The sequence below is a fragment of the Dermacentor albipictus genome, chromosome 3 (assembly GCF_038994185.2).
Source record: "Dermacentor albipictus isolate Rhodes 1998 colony chromosome 3, USDA_Dalb.pri_finalv2, whole genome shotgun sequence".
Lineage (NCBI taxonomy): Eukaryota > Metazoa > Arthropoda > Arachnida > Ixodida > Ixodidae > Dermacentor > Dermacentor albipictus.
In genome coordinates, this window is record NC_091823.1 from 150,920,873 (window position 1) to 150,941,377 (window position 20,505).

The window sequence follows — 20,505 nt, forward strand, 5'->3', positions numbered from 1 at the left end:
ACTGCACTCAAAGATTACTCAATGCTCCGATTAATTAGATCAGTTGTTTACTGAGAGACTGCCTCGAAAGCTTCAGAAAAGTAAATAGAAATAGAGCAAGTTTGGTCACCAGTGTTCGTCTTGGCAGCAACGTCACGCATTAAGTATAAGTTATTTGCTTAACATGGCAAAAACCTCGCCTGTATGTGGGCTGTCTGTAAAATTACAAGTCATTACATTGCAAGAATGTCATCATGTGTTTATAAGTTTTCATGGCTTAGCATTTTGCGTGAATATTAAGTTAATATTCGCCTGTAGTTAGATCAAGCTTGCTAATTCCTGCATTTGTAAAGCCGAAGACCATTCCCTAGTTTTCAAAAAGAAAGTAGCAGGTGCTCAATAACATGCCGCAGTAGTTAGCAGTCCACAGGGAATAGAGAACAATTAATCACTTTGGAATACTATCTTGGCCACCCCTTTTATTTTTGTCAAGATTTACCAATAGTTGTGTTGGCCACCAGACTGGTCAAACTGTCACTGTTTCTGGAGGCAGCATAAGTATTTTGAGGCTACGCGAAGATGCTATTTTTCACGTGCAAACACAGAGTGATAGTAGCCGTTGGCGGTATTGGCAATTATAGTGGGGCCTTGGCGAATCTCATTAGGTATTGTGAACGGCGAAGATGACGTACCATGAACCTAAAACGTATTTCAAAATATACTACATTTTCTCGTAGCACCTGTGGTAAATTCACTGCAGAAAAAACATGATTTGCCATCCCAGACTTGTGAAAGTACATTCCACCGAAGCTGCCCGAAACCACCACTGCAACTGCTGATGGGTTTATGGAATCCTTTATAGCTTTAGAATATTGGCAGAAATATAATTTAGAGTAATGGCACTAGTGAAAATTTCGGCCGCATGTCGCCGCTGGTTGCATTGCGCTTTCTTTTCCATTTGCCACTTCTCGTGTTCACACATTCTCAGATCATGAACAGTAGGTTGCCGTTATCCCTCAAGAGAAAAGTGTATGGTAGCTGTGTCTTACCAGAACTCACCTGCGGGGCAGAAACCTGGAGGCTTACGAAAAGGGTTCTACTCAAATTGAGGACGACGCAACGGGCTATGGAAAGAAGAATGATAGGTGTAACGTTAAGGGATAAGAAAAGAGCAGATTGGATGAGGGAACAAACACGAGTTAATGACGTCTTAGTTGAAATCAAGAAAAAGAAATGGGCATGGGCAGGACATGTAATGAGGAGAGAAGATAACCGATGGTCATTAAGCGTTACGGGCTGGATTCCAAGGGAAGGGAAGCGTAGCAGGGGGCGGCAGAAAGTTATGTGGGTGGATGAGATTAAGAAGTTTGCAGGGACGCCATGGCAACAATTAGCACATGACCGGGGTTGTTGGAGGAGTATAGGAGAGGTCTTTGCCCTGCAGTGGGCGTAACCAGGCTGATGATGATGATGATGTGTTCACGCTGCTCCTAGGGAGTCCCAACTACGTGCTGCCTTCCCACAGAGGTACTGCAACAACGATCAAATGAGCTGCTAGGCTGGTTCTTTTGCATACGAAAGGGTGGTGACGTCACTGCCCACGTCGCAAGCTGCCGTCGCCGCGGCAGGTCGCGCAACAGCAATCTTTACCGCGAAACGTATGCGCGGAGTGCTTCGCGCTTCGTATTGTTAGTAGAAGGGCACTATCATAAATCATTCGGTTTGGATACTTGTTTTACGTTTGTTCTTATTTGAAATGAATGCTGCGCTGTATGTTGTATGCGTGATACCAAAGAATTCATACACTTTTCGCGTGAAGCTTCATAGCGGAAGGGTTTTCTTTCCCGTGAGGACTTGCCGCGAACAACCACGAGCAAGTAGAGGCTAACAGGTACACTGCGAAATTTTTCAGCAGAATTTGTTCTGACAAGAAGTTCGTTAGCTTTACCGCACCAGGAAGTGCTAACCTAATGGGTTGCTCTTCACCTCAACCTAATACTGTTTGCACGCCACAATAAATAAAAGATTTCTTAGTCCATACATGAAGTACTTACATTGCTACCTTTTCAGTAAACAATAATGCTGAATGCATGATTCAACGAGCTGTTCGTTACAAGCAGTATAGTATGAACGGCATAGTTTTCACAAAGTGCGACCAGTGTATAGAAATTAGCAGCTCAGATATCAATTTATAGTTGTGACCGTGGTAGAGGTAACGGAATGTTGCTAACCCAAACGCTCTTTCGAAACCAATCAATTCAGTGAGAATAGCCAGTTTTGTGACCAGAGATGCTTTAAACTGTTCCAAATCGAGGGCTTTACTGCACAAGAACCTAGCAGAGAAAAATGAGAATAAGAAGAACCCTTTGCATGTAATGCCTTCAACTACTTTTGCTATCCTTACCAACAATGAAAATATTTAATGTTATGCGCGGTGACGATTAGAGGATGACAGAGAAGGTCAATGGACATGAGGTGTGCTAAAATTGTCCATACAAATGAGGTTTTGAAAGCATAGTCTATGGCAATAAACTTTGAACACATCTCACACAGTTGACTAGTAGAAGAACTGGCAGGGCTACTCTAAACACCAATCACGTGAGTTTTCTTGCATATGTGAATTGTAGATAATGCGGATTCCGTATCCGGGGAGAAAGCACAGCGAAGTACTTCATGTCTGACCTAGTGGGAGGGGCGGCTCCGTGCTTTTACCACACTTGCAATCAGTGCGCTATAAAACCTAGCCGCGTTGCGTCAAATGAATGTCGTCTAACACATCGTGAAGCAAAGTTTTTGTTCTGCCTATTTCTGGAGGCGAGAGTGAAAAAAAAAGACGCTGAAGATTCAGAAAGCTCTGAATTATGCTCCCAGAATCGGGATTTAGGAGCTGGAGTTCATTGAACGCAAAATGACACAGATAACATGATTTCTGGTTGCTTGAACTCGACAATGTTGAAATCGTTTTATCAGTATACCTCGCAAGAGTATTAAAGGCATAAGTGCAGTCATGACGGGTTCCGTCAATGAACAGGCGATTATAACACATTTCCACTATAAAAGAATATGTTCTAAAGGATGCCCATGCATTTTAATGATTGTTTCTGATGTCGTGAACATTAGTAGAATAAGTTTTCCTTACACTAAAGGGGAATCCAAAAAAGTTTCGAAGAATTTTTAGTATTGTCATTTTCTAGGGAAAACGCATATTATATGCTCTGTAGAGCGAGAAATGTGCACTTGCTCTGAAGCTACCATTATGGTGCCATATGGCACCAAATGCAACCATATTAATAATATACCTAATAGGTGCCATCCTGACCTAACTTTTATCATATTGGTACCACGATCGTTTGACGAAGGCTACCACTTTATTGACTGATGAAGTAATAAATTACTATGATCGCTTTCGGTTTTATTTTTTTGATCTCTGAATTTCGCACAGGGTCCAGGGCGCTTCAATGAGTCATAAGGAGTGTCTCTCCGTGTGCTTGCATTTTGCAATGCCAACTGGATAAACGCACTGCCGCTTCTTCTCATTTAAGAACAAATGTTCAGTTCAGTCTAAACAGAAGGGACGTGATGCTCGTGGGGCTTTTCCTCCGCTTTCACTTATCCCTTCTCTTCGATGATGACCTTGCAGGTGCTGAAGTACAGGAATACACGTCAACTAACGACGAAGCGGGTCAAGACGTCAGCAGCAGCGTATACCCGGTAGTAGTAGTTCGCACCGCGAGAAAAACGGATACCACCAAAGGTACTACTATACCACAGTCGCGCACTGTGCGACTTCGAAGTGTTATGATCTACTGCAAGCTCAGGAATATATAAGTGAAAGTGTGTCATCATACATGCAGTATGCTTTTATGGAGAAATAGGCGCCTGTCGGCACGTTGCATTCACATGGCAGCATATGGCGTCCGCACATAGAACGTTTTTTTTCTTCATACCTTGCTGGTGAAGCAGCGCACTGACACGGACACAGTGAAGACAAACAGGAAAAGACGGCACTCGCTGCACTCGCAACTATTTTATTTCAGAACACATACTTATATATTTATACACATGTGTTTTCCTGCTTAACTGAACGCAAAGATACTGAAACGATGGTTATAGCACTTCCTATTCTACTGCATTTAAATTTTTTCTTCATTTTTGTTGTGTATGTATTGACGGTTAAGTGGTGAGTTGTTGCTTCAATTGCCATTATATTTACAGTGCTGTTGATCTGTAGTTGTGTTGGTCCCCACTATGTATCATCCTCAACCAGTGAGAAGAAGGCCTTTAGGTTTAACTTGAAAGCATAAATAAATAAATAAATAAATAAATAAGGAAAATGTAAACCATAATCAGTCGAATGTTATATTTGTTCTTCCTAACTGTTTACTTTCATAATTTTGCCGCTCTAAAATGTGTATTAGACTAGAAAATTGTCGACAACGTCCGATTATTTTCATTCCGAAACGAATCCCCAGTGTTGCTACGTCAGTGGAAATTAACGAACTTTGAAGCATTTTTTCGTATTTATGTCGTTTCAGATCAGTAAATGAGAGTGAATGTTGGTAAATTCTGCATTCGCTCTTTTAAATGCAGTGCGACTGATTTTTACCAATAAAAATGTAACGAGACCCAGCAGACAACGTCAATTTGCATGACCTCACATTGAGGCGGTGTCGCTACCTGTCTCAAGTGTTTGCAAATTTTTCGGCTCAAAACTTGCAAACAAGAATCTGAAAACCTGTTCTCACAATATGTAAGACTCTTAATGCGAAAGCATTATATGCCCCATTACGCGAAAATCCGGCGTCGTAGTCGGCGGCGTGACTGAACGATGGTACGAAAAATGGCTGGCGGCGCAACCAGTAAAAATACGGCAAAAGTGCCCGGATGGACGACAAATTTCTCCACGACCTTTCTGTAAACAAAGTAAATAATGACTTCGAATAGAAAAGTTCGCACATCTGGGCCTGGGTGGGGACCAAACTCGCGCCTCCGGGATGATAGACGAGCACGCTTTCCCAATGGCACGGCGACTCCGAGGTACTGGCTGGCTAAAGGTGTCGCGTGCGTCATTACACGAGTCATGTCGCAGCTGTCTGGCTGAGTAAAGGCGTGGTCTAGTGAGGGTGCCATTGGTCACGTGACGATGCCGCCAATCGGGAGGAGGTTGCACCAAGTCATGTGTGTATAAAATGAGCGCAATGCCTCCCGCGCGTAACTTTTTCTTCGCATTTCATCAGTGCTCCGTCTATTGCAATGGACCTTGAAATGTCGACCTCAGCGGCAGCTGTGACACGTGGACACACACACACACTGGATCAGCTGAAAGGGCTTGAATACCTATCGAAGAGATCAACGGAAAATATTTCACCAAAGCTACTATACTAGAGTGTCTGGGACAGCGCGACGCTTTGCGCTGTACCACGCAGTCTAAAATGGAAAACCAACTAGCACAAACCGTCACCCTTCTTAGCTGCTATAATATTTTCGCATCACCACACGTAACCAGTCATAAATGGCTCTGCCGATTTTGTTTTGTAACATTGAAGTGTGATCAACTGCTGCAGATGAAATAGCTTCTTTTTCTTTACCATCCTATTATTTTTCTAGCATAGCAGCAATCGTTCAATTAACTGGGTGCATTATGCAGTGCTTGGTACTAATGACTCATTCAATGTCATCCTGTATTCAGAGGAACTGCTCTGCTTTGTGTAGGAACCCTTTGATCAGAGACATGTGCAAAATGTTTTTCTTCAGTAATGCAGTGCGCATGCTTGCAATGAGCTGGCTCGTGTTATCGAGAAATATCTCGAATTTATAGACCCAGAGACAACGAGAAAAGAATTGATGCTCCGGACAGTGCGCAAAAAAGCACAGAGCACTAACTGCAACTCTGAATACAGAACGTAAATTGACCCCTAAATATGAAACCAAAGAGAGATAGAGAGAGAGAAACAACAAAATTTATGTCACACGGAAGTAGGCCAATATGGAGGCAGTCAGGTGCAAAGCAGATGAATAAGACGAGCACTCTAGGACAATTGTGCGGCTTCGGAAAAAGATTGCGCTAATATGTAGATGTTGAATAGTACCGCAAACCGCAACTAGTCTAATTCTAGTGGTACCAAGTAAATTTTGAGAAAACGCACCGAGGCAACAAGTATATCAGCTCAACCAAGGTTGAAACGGCCGATTTGAGAAACTAGTAAGCATGGAAGTGTGAAACTTCAGAAATGAGAAGCAATTTAATGAACTGTCAAACCCTGCGACAAAGAAAAGAACGTAAGGTATATTGCATGGTAAAACGGCGCAAAGGTCGAAGGAACTGTGGTAAATTGGGGCAACGTTAAATCAGTGAGATGGAAACTTCACATAAAAAAGAGCAACATGTGTGAGGTGTTCAATAAGCACGATAATGTCACCAGCAAATATGACGATATGATAAAGGCAGCAAAGCAATCCTGTATGACTTTCAAAGTAGCTATGCCACTCACGCCTCCTGCGTTGGAAGTAATAATGAGTAATGTGCAGAAGCTCCATGTGTAGCTATCGATGAAGGTTTGAAGAGCTTGGCAAGACGTCTCCTGCGGAAAAACTGATGATAGAATAAACGTCGATTTATTAAGTATAGTGGGGGTATTATACTCGAAAGGGTTGCGCCATTTTATTCGCAATGCGCCAATACTTCAAGTGTGCCAGAGAGTGCTAAGAATGCTAACATTATTCTAATTCGTAATACGGGAGACCTCAAAGAATAGAAACATCATGGCCGCACAAGTGTGCTTTCGGTACGCTGAAAAATATTCACCAACGTAATTTCATATAAAAGCAGGGCAACATTTGATTTCAGTGAACCCAGAAAACAGGCTAGCCTCATTATGAGGTATTCCGCAATGGATCCTATCTGTGACATCATTCATGCATTACAGAAATCTTGAGAGCACAGCAAGCTGCTATTGATTACCTTTATTGGTTACGAAACGAATTTCGTTCCATATAGACATGAACAGGGAGGCATGCGTTACGTAGTGAAGGAGTACAAGAAGCAGACAGGGTTATCTGATCAAATGTCTAAAAAAGACTCTGCAGCTACGTTAAGTCTCCACAAGAGCGTCGACAAATATAGATCATGAAAAGCATTAGGAAAAAAGACAATCGCTTCAATGCTGCTCAAGGAAGGCTTAAAGATATTCAAGCTATTAGCCTGGGAAGGACTAGAAGTGAGTATTGATGGCGAATACCTGAGTAACCGTGACTTCTTGATGATATTTTCTTCAGGAATGCTGAAGATAATTTGCGTCATGTAAATGAAAACCTTACTCGAGAAAGGGTCAGAACAGGGTTGAAAATTATTATACAAATAAGAAAGGTACTTTTTTGAAAGCACAAAATACTTGGCAATCTTGTAAAAAACAGCGCGATTGAAAACTACCCTACAGAAATGATGTTTCAGAGCTGAAGCTGACGAATGACGGATTCCTGGATCCAGCCTCCATGTTTACCCGACAACGGCGCTCCGTAGAAGTTATGAAAATTTCATATGTGTTTCAGTGGGTATCAATATCGTTCAATGAAGAGAATAACGTTGAACTTAACAGGCGCGTTTGGAGTGGACACAGCTCGTGCAGCATCTGCTCAGCTCTGTATGTTGACGAGAAGAGAGAGAGGTCTAACCCAGGCTATCGTTGTGGTTCATTCGCCGTGGCAGGGTCTCTGCATAGTACGCCCCATCCTTGCCATCTCGAGAATACTAAGCGCACACGCACGAGAAAGTCGTCGGAAGGTGGTTCAACTTGAACTTGATGTCGATGAAGCACAAAGTTTTCCTGCGCCAGTTCGGGTTGTGAAGAGTATGAACCCTATAACTTATTGTTAGAGTCGCGCTGGAGCGACAACTATTGATCGACGCTAACTAGGGATTGAATCGTCTTACAACATTTTTTTAGCGCATGCATAGACGTCTGACACTCTCTGCATGTTGCCTATTCCACGCTTCAATGTCTGCGACGGTCAGCAATTCGGGCGCGGCATAACAACGCTAAGGCGAGTAGCTGGCGTTGGAGCACTGGTCTCATTCCACGCCATTGCCCCGATGTACTGAATGCTCCCCAGCACAATCGCGCTCTACCGCTCCTCCACGATCTGAATGCGATGTCACTACGCACGCTACGGTATCGCGTCGCCGCTCGCCTGAGGCGAGTTGGAAGAGCGTCGGCCTTTAGAGTGAATCTTCTACGGGACTGGCTGACATTTTTAAACAGCAGAATCATCGGGATTGGCCCAGATGTTCAGACTAAACTATATCCAGGATCAGCTCATGAGAGAAGATGGCGTCAACAAATACTATAAATTCACCATCTCTCGTTACTGCCACCTATGTCTACATGCATGCATTGGAAGTGCGTTACGCCTAAAATGCATTGATATGACAGTAAACAGAACAGTTTACACACGATCTCCCGAAAATGGGACTCACGCTCTCTCGTGTAAAAGGCAGCCGGTAGGTTTAGTGATGCTCTTTGAAGAGTTTTCGTCGACCAGAGCAAGCAAAGCAAAGTGCCTGCCACACCTCAAGTATAAAAGAATTACTTTCAAGGACCCACTAAGGTCGCCTTGTTACATAGCTATAACGATTCTAAATGTACAAAAGAGGCCCTAGTCGGCCTTTTAGTAGGGGTGTGCGAATACTGAAATTTTCGAATACGAATCGAATACGAATAAGGCGAAAAACTGTCTTCGAATATCGAATCGAATATCGAATATATGTGTACTATTAAAATATTGCAAAACGAGGTAACAATAGCTTTATTACCCTTTTAAAAATAATATTGCATTTTACGAGGCTGCTTCAGGTTAAAGAGGCACTCATTCTAGGTAATGCACTCAGGTAATGTAAGGTAATGCTCTGTCAGGTAAACGCTTGTTACAGATTATCGCGAAGGAAAATTGACTGCTCACATGTTCAGAAAGTAAAGGCTCTCTATGCACTATGACAACATTGGTCCAGGTAACATTTTCTAGGTGCATACTTTATTCCGCATACTTACAAAGCCCGAAAGTACATCATATATTGTTATGAAAGAACCCTGGAATAAAGCTTGGTAAAAAGAAATTGAAACTGATCATGTCTCACGGGCCTGATGCAGATAGACTGGAACAGAGCGTACACATTCATAGTAAGGTTCGTTACAGCACTTAAGATCACAGTGCTGAAACGCTGTGTCGTCGTTTTGTACCTTCTTTTGTCCTTGTTTTGTGTTGCGCTGTAACGAACCTTACTATGAATCCCAACCAACTGGCCCAACTTGCCATCTTGATGCAGAGCATACAGATAATGAGCGGACCATGTGAAGCTCTCAGTGAATAAACATGTTCTTAGGAGAATGTGGAGCAAGCGTATAATTCGTTAATTGCTAAATTATTCACAATCTGTCCGAATATATTCGCCGTTTCGTCCATTATTCGGCCGTCCTCGAATATTCGGGAATTTACGAATATGCATTTCTCGAATCGAATACGCTTCGAATAAGGAAAATATTCGATTCGTATTCGAAATTTCGAATATTCGCACACCCCTACCTTTTAGTCAAGGACCATCACATCTGCAAAGGTAATCGTCACCTTCGCCTAATGAATTTAGTAATGTCTTTACACATTTAACTACAATACTAATGTAAACATTCCTCACCACTCTGCGTAAATAAATTGACTAAGTGAGTATGATGATGCGACATGGCTGTGCAGTTTTGTTTTCTAGTGGGCTTTCAGTGCTATCTCAGAGTTGCACGAGACGCGTTCGAAACGTAAGCCATTTCTACGTCACAGTTGTAATACACCTAGAAAAGCCGGCCAGCCTGTCAGATTGCGCGAGCTCAATGCAGCAAGCTCCAGGATTATCGTGATTGTTCTCGTATTTTCGATGTATTTCGACGATGCTCTGCAAATAGAGGCCACTTGTAAACAGCAATGTTCTATTTAAGTATTGGTGAAAGGACACGTAAATCACACTGCCGCCGAGTTGTTTGTTTCTTACGCGAGTTCACAAAGTCGTGCGTATGTAACGGAAAATAGTTTCGTTTTGGAAGTTCTTGTTTTTTTTTCTCTCATGTTTACACGCTCTCTAACAATTCTACAATTCCCGTAAGATACCACTGAATGACAACACAGAAGTTCTTTTTTAACCTGCGAGTGTTCCTTAATTAGGGATATTGCATTTTCCTTAATTAGGGATATTGCATTTTCTTCCACGTTGGCAGCTTTCAGGAGTCCTGCGACAATGCGAAGTCCTGCGAGTACGACTCCCACGACAACTACCAGCAACACGACTCCAACCACTCCGACTCGTGAGTTCAGGCTAAGCGATGCTACCATTAGCCGCCGTATCCACTCACTCACTTCAGCAGACGACAGCGTCTACTATCATGCAGATTTTCAAATGGAACCGAGAAATACTAATCAGAACAATAAAGTTGGAAGACTGCTCTGCGTAGTTGACGCACTAGCCAGTGTCCACGATTAGTTGAAACTGCGGAACGTGGTCGACTCATCTTTGTAGGGAAAAATGAAGTGCGCCTCCATACGTATGAAGTCAGTCAACGACACTTCTGCTTCTCTGGTTTGAGGTTTATATGGTTTTATTTCATTCGGAAGCGTAACTAGTGTAAAGCGTGCGTTGTCGTAGATTTTCTCAACTATCGTATAAAGGCGCATTATGATGGTTATTGCCAGTTTGAGGCATAATCACGAGTTATATTGAGCTTTGTGCTCTGAAAAAAGTAAGGTAAGTTATAGGAGTCACCACCCTTTGTATCTCCATGGTTTGATGCAGTATCAGAATGTGATAATTCCTAAGAATTAAGGTAAATACTGCAGCGGTTCCTTACTGAAAAGCGACTGCATGCTGGTTATATCATCATGCTGGTTATATTATCGCAAATATTATTTTGACCGCATATCTGTAATAAGTATTTTAACTCGTTTTCAGGAGTTTGTCGGGCACCACCAAATGATTGCACGTAAACATTGCCTGCCGCTGGCGCTTACTTCCCAGCTTGTGCTCCCAAACATGCCTTGATGTATACTGGCAACAGCTAGGAGGTTTATGCGAGTGTTTTTTATTTAGGAGTACTCGAGGCTCACAGTTTTACAAAACGTTTCGACGGCGTTTGATTGGAGCCACCGTCCGATAGTGTTAACGAAGCGTTATCACGTTTCGCTAGCACTTAACTTCTCAGACATTTCTTACAGAAGGGAAGTCGCATCCACAACTGTAGCTGAATAGCCCACGGAAAAAAAAAGAAACCACCAGCTGCTGACCCCATGCTTTTTTTTTTTTGCATATGGTCAGCGCGAGACATGTGCGCGTCGAAGCGTGAGCTGTGCGAGATCGGGCTCGCTTGCGTCAACATCTTGAGAAACCAGAGTACGTACTGTTCGAAAGTTCCGATGGGAAGCTTGGCAAACTAGGCCATGATTTCCTAAATTGCGCGCTCTGGCAGGTTTCACTCGGGCCGTGCAATTCCTACGGACAGAGCCTATATTCCGTGATGGGCGTGGCTGATTGCTTCTTCACAGCGCGGCGCTCGCAATCAAGGATTTTTCAAGTATCGGGAAGGATTTCAAGCGCTCCAGTATGGTGGCTCTGGTTGGGATGAGGCCTTCACAGCGTATAAGGCAGCGCAAGGTCAATTAAACTTCCACAACGTACAGCAAGTGTAAATTGGTCGGCACTGCACTGCTTTCGCCGCTCAACCATATTTCGCGAAATTCTTATCACGCAACGCACTCCACGAAAATCGTTTTCCATGCTTTGGAGCAATATTGAGAGAAAACGCAAACGCCCAAAGCACTAATGTGCCGACCGCTGCGCCTTCCGCGGTTCTAGTGATGGCAGTAGATTGCCCCCCCCCCCCCCCCACCTCCAAAAGTCATTCAAATCGCGTGATTAAAAAGGCTAGAAGTGACGCAACCCCATTCTTGAGTCGTTCCATTATTAGAACTTCGTAACAGTGCGCCACGTGTGAGGTACTTCGGCAACGACATTAGCGGCAGCGGTACTTACGCGAAAGACGCCGGGCACATTGCCGTCCGCAGCGCTGTACGACCAAGTGTCATGGCGCCGATGCAGCTCCCGCAAAAGATGTCGCAGTTTCGCGCGAAAGACGAAGCATCGATTGCGATAGTAAATCAGCACACAGCCACGCGAAGTTTGCATACGAAGTAGTTTTAAGGGCCGTATAATCTTGTAAACACTCGCTTACGAACTAAATTAACAAGGCTGGTGTCGGCGCGAACCATGCTTTTTCCGATAATGTTCCCACCATATTTTTCCGATAATGCCCTCGGCGCCACAAGTGGTGCTGACTTTTCGAAAGTCTTCCATTAAGCCACTGCTATAAATGCAACAGAAGCCGGAAACGCAACATCGCAGCCTAGTTGCAGTAACTTCGTTTTGCTTTCAAGTGTATGCATATAGGTACGCATTCGGAACCAGGTATAGTTGTATGTTTTTGGAATGTGAATGACTTTTTGCGCAAATTTTCTTACACTTTTGCTTGTCTATGTTCGAATGTGTCTCAGGCTACATGGGGACCATATTTTCTCATCTTACGTTGTCATTTAATTAATTAATTAATTAATTAATTAATATAATCATACTGCCAATCCCGAGTGAGATCACTGTTCACAGTAAGCTAACCTACAGAAGTTCAGCATGTAAAGTAAAAAAAATTCAGAAAAACTCTAAATTCTCCACGAGACCACACTGTACTAACCTGTTAAAACTAACACGCCAAGGATATCCAAGCAGCCATTGACAGAGAAATGTTTACCTATCCTAACGTCGGCCAGAATTTCTGAGGCATTTCACCCCCTATTTATCTACGTTTTATTCCAGATTGAGTTTCCATCAGTGGGCACTCATTTTGACTTCGGATTTACAGTACGTAAAATAACAGGTGCCAAGTTTCAGAATTCAGGTCAACTCTGAAAACTATACGCTTCGATATGTGGTAACCTAATAGAACCGAGTCATCCTGACTACAGGAAAAGGTATATGTTTTACTGTAAGGCATGTAACAAAATTGCAATATTCTAAAGCGCCGAACTATAGCACATAGAATGTACGAGTACCGCGTCGCAGTATGCACACAGGTAGTGAATGAAATTGCTGAATGAGACGGTCGAATGATAAACACAGAAAAATTTTGTAGTCCTTAAGGCTGCTGGTTAACTCCATGGCTAACACTCTGTAACACTTAAGGGTGAAGATTAAACCATTCCGTTGATGTGAAATATAATTGCAGTTTTCATTTTTTGTTGTCAATTGCAGTTTTGTTTACAATTAAACATGATGATAAATGGCACAGAGGACACAAACAGCACGAAATAAGCTGTAATACCTATCGCTGTCAGCGTCCTGTGACGGACATTTTAGTGTTCGCCAGGTGGTTGAATTGTGGCGGCGTCCTCGGACAGAGGAAAACGAGGTCTCCCAAGTGGCAGTAACAAGCAGTAGACTGGCTTTTACTGTGACAAGGATTCGTGTTCTATCCGCCTTATCTCTACAGTGGGGAACTGGAGTGGCTGAACACAACATTCCCGAAGAGAACGCGTCTCCGCATCACCTCCACCGGCTGCACAAGCTATCATCGTTCGCATTCCTTCTTTGTGGACACAACGAGACGAAGTCTGTTGCGCCCACAGCTCCTTACAGGTTGCAGGACTGCTGCACCTATACCGCATGACCATTCATCATGATCGCTTTGCTCACATCTGGTCCTCGCTCCTGTAGCGACCGTTAGCCACTTTGTTGTCCCCGCAGTGTGGGTCATTGCCCCCTGTTTTTTCGGGTGAAGGAAAGCGGCTGCCCGATTGGGGCGCCACCACTGCCACTCGGCAAACCCGCTTGTACTTTTGAATAAAGCCAGTCGATTCTCTGTTTCTAAGCTGTGGAAACGTGTATCCCTTGCCTACGCCAAACCGTGCTCTCAAAAAGTGCTAACCCAAGACATTTACGCTCTTTTGAGCACTAGCAATTGACAATGCTGCTCCTACTCCTGCTGAGAGAGACGACGCCACGATTATGTCGGCCGTCATCACAGCACAGCTCCAGCTTCCCAGCTATTGACCCACAAATCCCCGAGTTTCATTTACACAAGTAGAAACCCGTTTTCTACTCCGGCGCATCAATTCACAAATCAAAATGTACCTGCACGTCATCGGCACGTTATCCTTCGACATCGCTGATGCCATAGACGACTTGCTCGCGGGTACGCCTTCGGCCACCGCATATGAACACCGGAAACTCATGGCCATGCAGCTCCTCGAGCCATCACCACAGAGTAGGCTCCAACAGCTCCTCTGCGAAGAACTCGGGGATCAACGACCGTCACAACTCCTGCACCGGTTGTGCCAGCTACCGGGTGCGCACTCCACAAGCAAGAGCCAGCTTCCAATTTCGCGCGAGCTGTTCTCGCAACACCTCCCACAGACCGCGTGCATGGTACTGGCGGTTTCCGACAAGACGATTCTCGAACGGCTAGCTGCACTCGCTGACCGCATATGCGAATGCTCGTCTTCGGCACAGCTACCTATCACCACTGTCAAATTCTCAGAGCCAGGAGACTGACTTTCGCGCGTGGAGGAACCAGTCAACTACTTATCAGTGTACTAGAGAAGGTGACTATGGGCAGCAACACTGGTGACCAACTTCGCAGTCTAGCAGTTTCACTAGACACCATGCTAGTTCTGCTGGTACCACAGTCGCTTTCGCGAAGAAGCGAATTGCTGCGCTCAGCCCTGTTTGTCGATGGTCACCGCACCGGCTAGTCGCTAACGGCGGCATGCGACATCGGTCCTCGAGCAAGCGGCCTATTCGTAGTCGGCCGCATCACCGGCACCCGCCTCCTCGTCAGCACCGGAGCCGAGCTGTCTATCGCTCCCGCCATGGCCGCAGATCCCCAGAGAGAGAGAGAGAGAGACAACTTTATTTGCCACTGAAGGGTAGGAAGTTAGGGCAGGTAGGCCTAGTGTGGCTCCCAGGTGGGGGCGACGTCTTGGGCCCACGAGACGAGTGCCAGTTGCGTTTTCTTGTCTGCTCTTGTCAGCAGCTGGTTCCAACCCTCGTCGGAGGGAGCTGGCAGTAATGATTGTGGGGGAGGGTTACCCTCGCATCCCCAGAGAATGTGTGCCCGAGTGGCGAACACTCCATGGTCGTACTTAGTACATATGGGGTCGTAATCCCCTCCAGTGATTAAATAAAGCCTAGAATGACTGAGAATTGAATCGGTCTGCAGTCTGCGAAGCGTGGTGGCTTGCGCTCGTTCGAGGTCGGGGTGGGGAGGCGGGTACACGCGTCTCGTCTCCTTGTAGAAATTTGCAATTTCAGCATAGGATTTGGGGGCCTCTGTGAGCACATCTGGGTTCGAGGGGCCGGCCTCCTGGTTAGTTAGGCCTCGGGCTAAACGGTCGACTCCTTCATTCCCAGAGTTCCCCGCGTGAGCAGGTACCCACACTAAGCTTACAGTTCTGTCGAGAGTGCAACCGCGGAGGATGTGTGCGGCGGGGAGACAGAGTGAGTTTTTTGAGAAATTTTGGATGGCTTGCTTAGAGTCACTGAGGACCGTGCTTGTGCGGGGATCCGCGATGGCAAGCGCGATAGCGACCTCTTGGGCAGTGGTGGAGGAGTGCGTGCGCACTGTAGCGGCACTGATGAGAGTGGTGGTTGGCGTCGCTACGCAGGCTGCGTATGTGTTAGAGTCGCATTTCGCCGCGTCCACGTACATGGCATGTTCGTCAGTGGAGTAGGTGACGTCTAAGCCTTGTGCCTTCAGTTGGCGGCGCCTGTCGTGGAGGCCGGGTAGCATATTCTTGGCCATGGGTTTGATGACCAGCCGACTGAAGACTCCAGCCGGGAGGGGAGCTGTCGGGTGGATGTCACCTGTAGGGTTGATGGAGTATATAACACCCGCAGATCCCCAAAGCGGCATGTCTGCAGCCATGATCCACGCAGTGAACAACACTGTCTTCGCGTCGTATGTGCTCCGGCCAATAACGCTAGACATCAGACTGCGGCGCTTGCACAGATACGTGTTTGTGATGGCCGACGTCAGCTTTGCCACACTGTGATCATACTTCCTACGCCATTTCAACCTAGGTGTGAATGCTCACGATCGGCGACTAAATGATAACGTCACATTCCTCCATATACTTGACCTGCAGTCAAACCTCAACACCTCAGCCTCACTACCTCAGTTTGGGCCGGTCTCAACACACGACCAGATACTTGCTGAGTCCCTGCAACTCACGAAGCCCCGAAACGATGCGCTGCTAGTGAAACAAACAGTGACGCACCATATTGCCACCACTGGCCCATCTGTCACTGATTGCAGGACCGAAGTTGGAAGTTGTCCGCCGTGAGTTCAAACCCATGCTTCAGCTCGGCGTTATTCGTCCTTCCTCCAGCAATTCATCTTCATCTCTCCATCTGGTAGCAAAGAAGGACAGTGGTGACTGGCGGCCTGGTGGTGATTACCGAGCTTCGAATGCCGTCACTACACGGGTCAATATCCCATTCCTCACATACATGACAGGAGCGGTCGTGTCGCGGGAACCAAAATATACAGCAAGATCGATTTGATGAGCTCGTGCCACAAAAATCCTGTCGAATACAGCGACACCCCGAAGACAGTAGTCACTACTCCATTTGGCCTAATTTAGTTTGTCCGTATGCCCTTATGACTTGAAGAGTGCGGCGCAAACTCCTGTAAGGTTCATTAAAGAGGTTATGCGCGGACGCCGGTTCATTTTCGTCGACCTTGATGACATTCTCGTTGCAAGTCGCAAGACAAAGAGCACAAACAGCACAAATAGCACCTTCGCCTTTTATTTGAGCGATTGCATGAATACGGCCTTGTCCTAAAGCCCCACTAATGCGTTGTCGATGCTGATGCCCTGGATTTTCTCGGGCATCGCATTTCATCCCATGCCATCAAACCAATAAAATGACAGCTGTGGTCAATCGAAGACTTCCCCTCTCCAACCTCCTTCCGAAGGTTGCGTGAGTTTCTGGGGCTCTTCAACTTTCACAGGCGCTTCATAACATCCTGTGCGCATTTTATTCAGCCGCTTACCGACCTCCTGCGTAGCGACTCAAACGAAAAAACACCTGCCTTCTACTGGTCCTCGGAGCATGAACCCTTCTTCCGGGAAGCCAAAACGCAGATGGCGACTGCAGTATTGCTGATTCATCCACTGGCCGACGCGCCTACTCGCCTTATGGTAGACGCGTCAACCGTGGAAGTGGGTTCAGCACTGCAGCAGCCCGATGACGCAGACTAGAGGCCGCTGGGATGCTTTTCAAGGCGCCTTATACCTACAGAAGCTCGCTAGACCATCTTTAGGAGGGAAATGATGGCGATCGATTGCACTGTCAATCATCTCAGTTTTTTTTTAAGGCGGTAGCTTTTACATTCTGATTGACCACAAGCGTTTAACTGTCGTTTTCAAGAACAAGAGGTCATTATACTCATAACATGAGCTTTGGCAACTTTCGTTTATCACCGTATTGTCTACGGCCATTATTGATATCTTTGGGACCGAAAATGAGGTAGCCAACGCACTGTCGGGGATCGGCGCTGTGCGTCTGGCTCTGTTGATTTCCGAGCTCTAGCCTCCGCCCAGCAAAATGACGCTGAGCTGTCACAATCGCGGGAACAAGGCTGGTTGCTTCAGCTTGCTGAGGTGACGCTTCCCTACACTACAACACTGGTCACGTACGACACATTGCAGGCACCTCCTTTCCAGTTCGCACCCTGTCAGTTTCGGTAGCCAATATTCGATTCTCTGCATGGGTTAAGCCATCCCGGTATTGAAAGGACACCAAGGCTTGTCACAGACCGCTTCGTCTGGCCAGCGATCAAAATAGGTGTTTGAAGCTGCGCAAAAAGCCGCCTAGCCTGTCAAGCCGAGAATGTGACCAGGCACATGCATTTAGCAGTGAATCTGTTTTAACCACCAGATAGCCGTTTAGAACACGTGCATTTAGACCTGGTGGGGCCTCTCCCTCCTTGCCAAGGTTTAGGTACCTCCTCATCTGTGTCGACCAGTACTCAAGGTGGCCTGAGACGACGCCTCTACAAGACATCATGGCCGAAACAGTGGCGGAAGCATTTGCTGCTTCATGGGTGACGCGGTATGGTTGCCCTTGGAGAATAACTAGTTACCGAAACCGGCAATGTCAAAGCTCGCTTTTTAATAACCTGGCGAGACTGCTAGGCACACGTCTTCATAACAACACGGCTTACCACCACCAGGAGAAAAGGCAGGGTCCAGAGTTTCTACCAGCAACTGAAGGCGTCATTGAGCGCCACCCTCAACAGACAGCAGTGAGTGGAAAGGCTGCCTCTAGTACTACTGGGGCTGTGAACAGCCATCAAGGATGATCTGGGAGCCAGGGCATCCGAAATTCTCTATGGGTCAGCAGCCCTCGTTCCAGGCAACTTTTTTCGGCACCCAGTAAGCAAGCAAGCCAGCGGCCGCACAGCACTTCGTCTACATTCCTGGCTCGACGAGCTTCAACCTACACCGTTACGTGTTGACTTCGAGCAGCCTGTGTTTAGTTTGCCCACAAATAACACAACCGCGCACGTCTTTCTGCGTAGATGACCGATCTGTTCTCCAGCATTCGTGGAACACCGGCCAGAGATTGTCAATATAAAACACCATTTATATTCCGCCATCTTCTTGACTCGGCCCATGTGTTTGTCCAGGCGGACTCCACTCGACGCTCTTTTCAGGCGCCGTACACCTGACCCCATCTCGGCTTAGATCGCAATAAGAAGACGTTAAGAACTTTTGTCAATGGCTGTGACACTGTCACTTCCATTCACCGACTCAAGCCGTCTTTCATCGAAGCTATCTACCTGCATTATGATTTGCCACCTCCTCTCTTGCCTATCGCCTTACAAGTTCACCTGCAAGTAATCTACGCCACAAATCGACTTCTCTCCACACTGGGCACTGGCACGACTACGTCTCTAAAGCCAGGCACCTTGTGGCTGGCCTTGGACAGTGGAAGGCGAAATAGCTCGAATGGTTTAACAAAACTTGTTGCTGATCTAGTTGGTTGACGACTTAAAATAAAGGTTACGACGCTAAGTAGTCGAGGAAGAAGCCAGACACAAAGGACGGCTACCGTATGTCTCTGGTTGTGTCTTACTTCATCCTGATCTGCCTAGCGCCGTAACCTTTTTTTGTTTTGAGCTTTCGAACCACAGCGTGAGGCTGGCTTTTACCCTGCCAAGGTTCGTGTTCATGAACTTTCTATCGACAGAATATTCCGCAGTTTAGAATTACAGCTTTTCTGATACCAGCTACTGTCTGAGCTCGCTGACCAGCAAAGCTATTTGCTGGTCAGCGCTATTCGAATAGCGGCGGGACTTATCGGACAGAGAAGCACCTTGAAGGACACAAAAATGTGTACCCTGAGGGACGGAAATGCGTACCCCGAGGGACGCATCATACCGTAGGCATGTATTAGTAATGGCTGATAAGTACTAGCGGTCATTATTATGGAGCGGCTAAACCTGTTTCTTGTATTCGCTTTCTGTTATTCTGATTTTTGCGTCTGTCGGTCGTCTGCAGGAAAATCGCTGCTGGTGGGCTCGCTGCTGTGCACGCTGCGTGGCGGTTTCAGCCTTGACACGTTCGTATTTCCCGCCGACGGAGTGTGCGCCATCATCACGTTCAACTCGCTCTTCGTGATTGGAGGCAACAGGCTGAGTCCCCCGTACCAGAGTGACCTCACGTATTTCTTGAATACTGCAATTCATCACCGGGAAACGGAGTACGGAATCGGAATCGACCACGTGTGAGTGCACTGGGGGTGGCGTAGCCTTGCCAGCGCAGGAAATGAGCAATGGTCGTTGTTATTGAATCAGCTATTAATAAATTTTCTTGTATGAGCAATAGATCTTCTCGATTATTATCCGTTTGTTTAAAAATTAGCTTATTCTAACGAATACCGATATTTGATGTAAAGGACAGAAGCACTAATTTTTGCTTCTGTCTCTTAGCCGTGTTTAAAGTAGCACTGGCGCCTATTTCAAGTTGTAAATAATATACAATATGCTCTTCGCCTGGAAAGCAGTGACGCTTATGGGGTACGAAGCTTGGAAAGAACCAGTAATATAGTTTTATTTGATGCTCAATTGTTTTAGTTCATTCTTTTTTTTCGATATGCCAGACATGACGTCACCGACTTTTGATGTGAAAGCATTAAATGGCCCATTGAGCAAAAAAGCCGGCAACGACTGTAGCAGCGAAATGGCGCTGCTGGTGGCGCTGGCTAGCGTTTGCTGACTCGGGCCTCGACGCAGCAGACCGGACGAAGCGAAACGCCCGCTGCCTCGATAGCGAGCCCGGCGTTGCGCGAGGGGAGAGGGCATCGCCGCGACGCCACGTCACCAGCGCGCTTCGACGGAGCAGATACGGCTACCCCACGTCGCGGAAGCCGCGTCGATGCCCCGT

At 46.1% G+C, this 20,505-nt stretch overlaps 1 protein-coding gene across 4 annotated transcripts in view; it reads left to right on the top strand.

The window, feature by feature from the left end:
- The window catches only part of LOC139056978 (uncharacterized), a 117,375-nt gene that overhangs the window by 88,286 nt on the left and 8,584 nt on the right, over positions 1 to 20,505 (top strand). For all 4 annotated transcript variants that reach the window (XM_070534761.1, XM_070534764.1, XM_070534763.1 and 1 more), the window contains 3 exons: positions 3,620 to 3,733; positions 10,233 to 10,319; positions 19,621 to 19,846. In XM_070534761.1, coding sequence (XP_070390862.1) covers positions 3,620 to 3,733; positions 10,233 to 10,319; positions 19,621 to 19,846 — 427 coding nt within the window. The remainder of the gene's footprint in view (positions 1 to 3,619; positions 3,734 to 10,232; positions 10,320 to 19,620; positions 19,847 to 20,505) is intronic.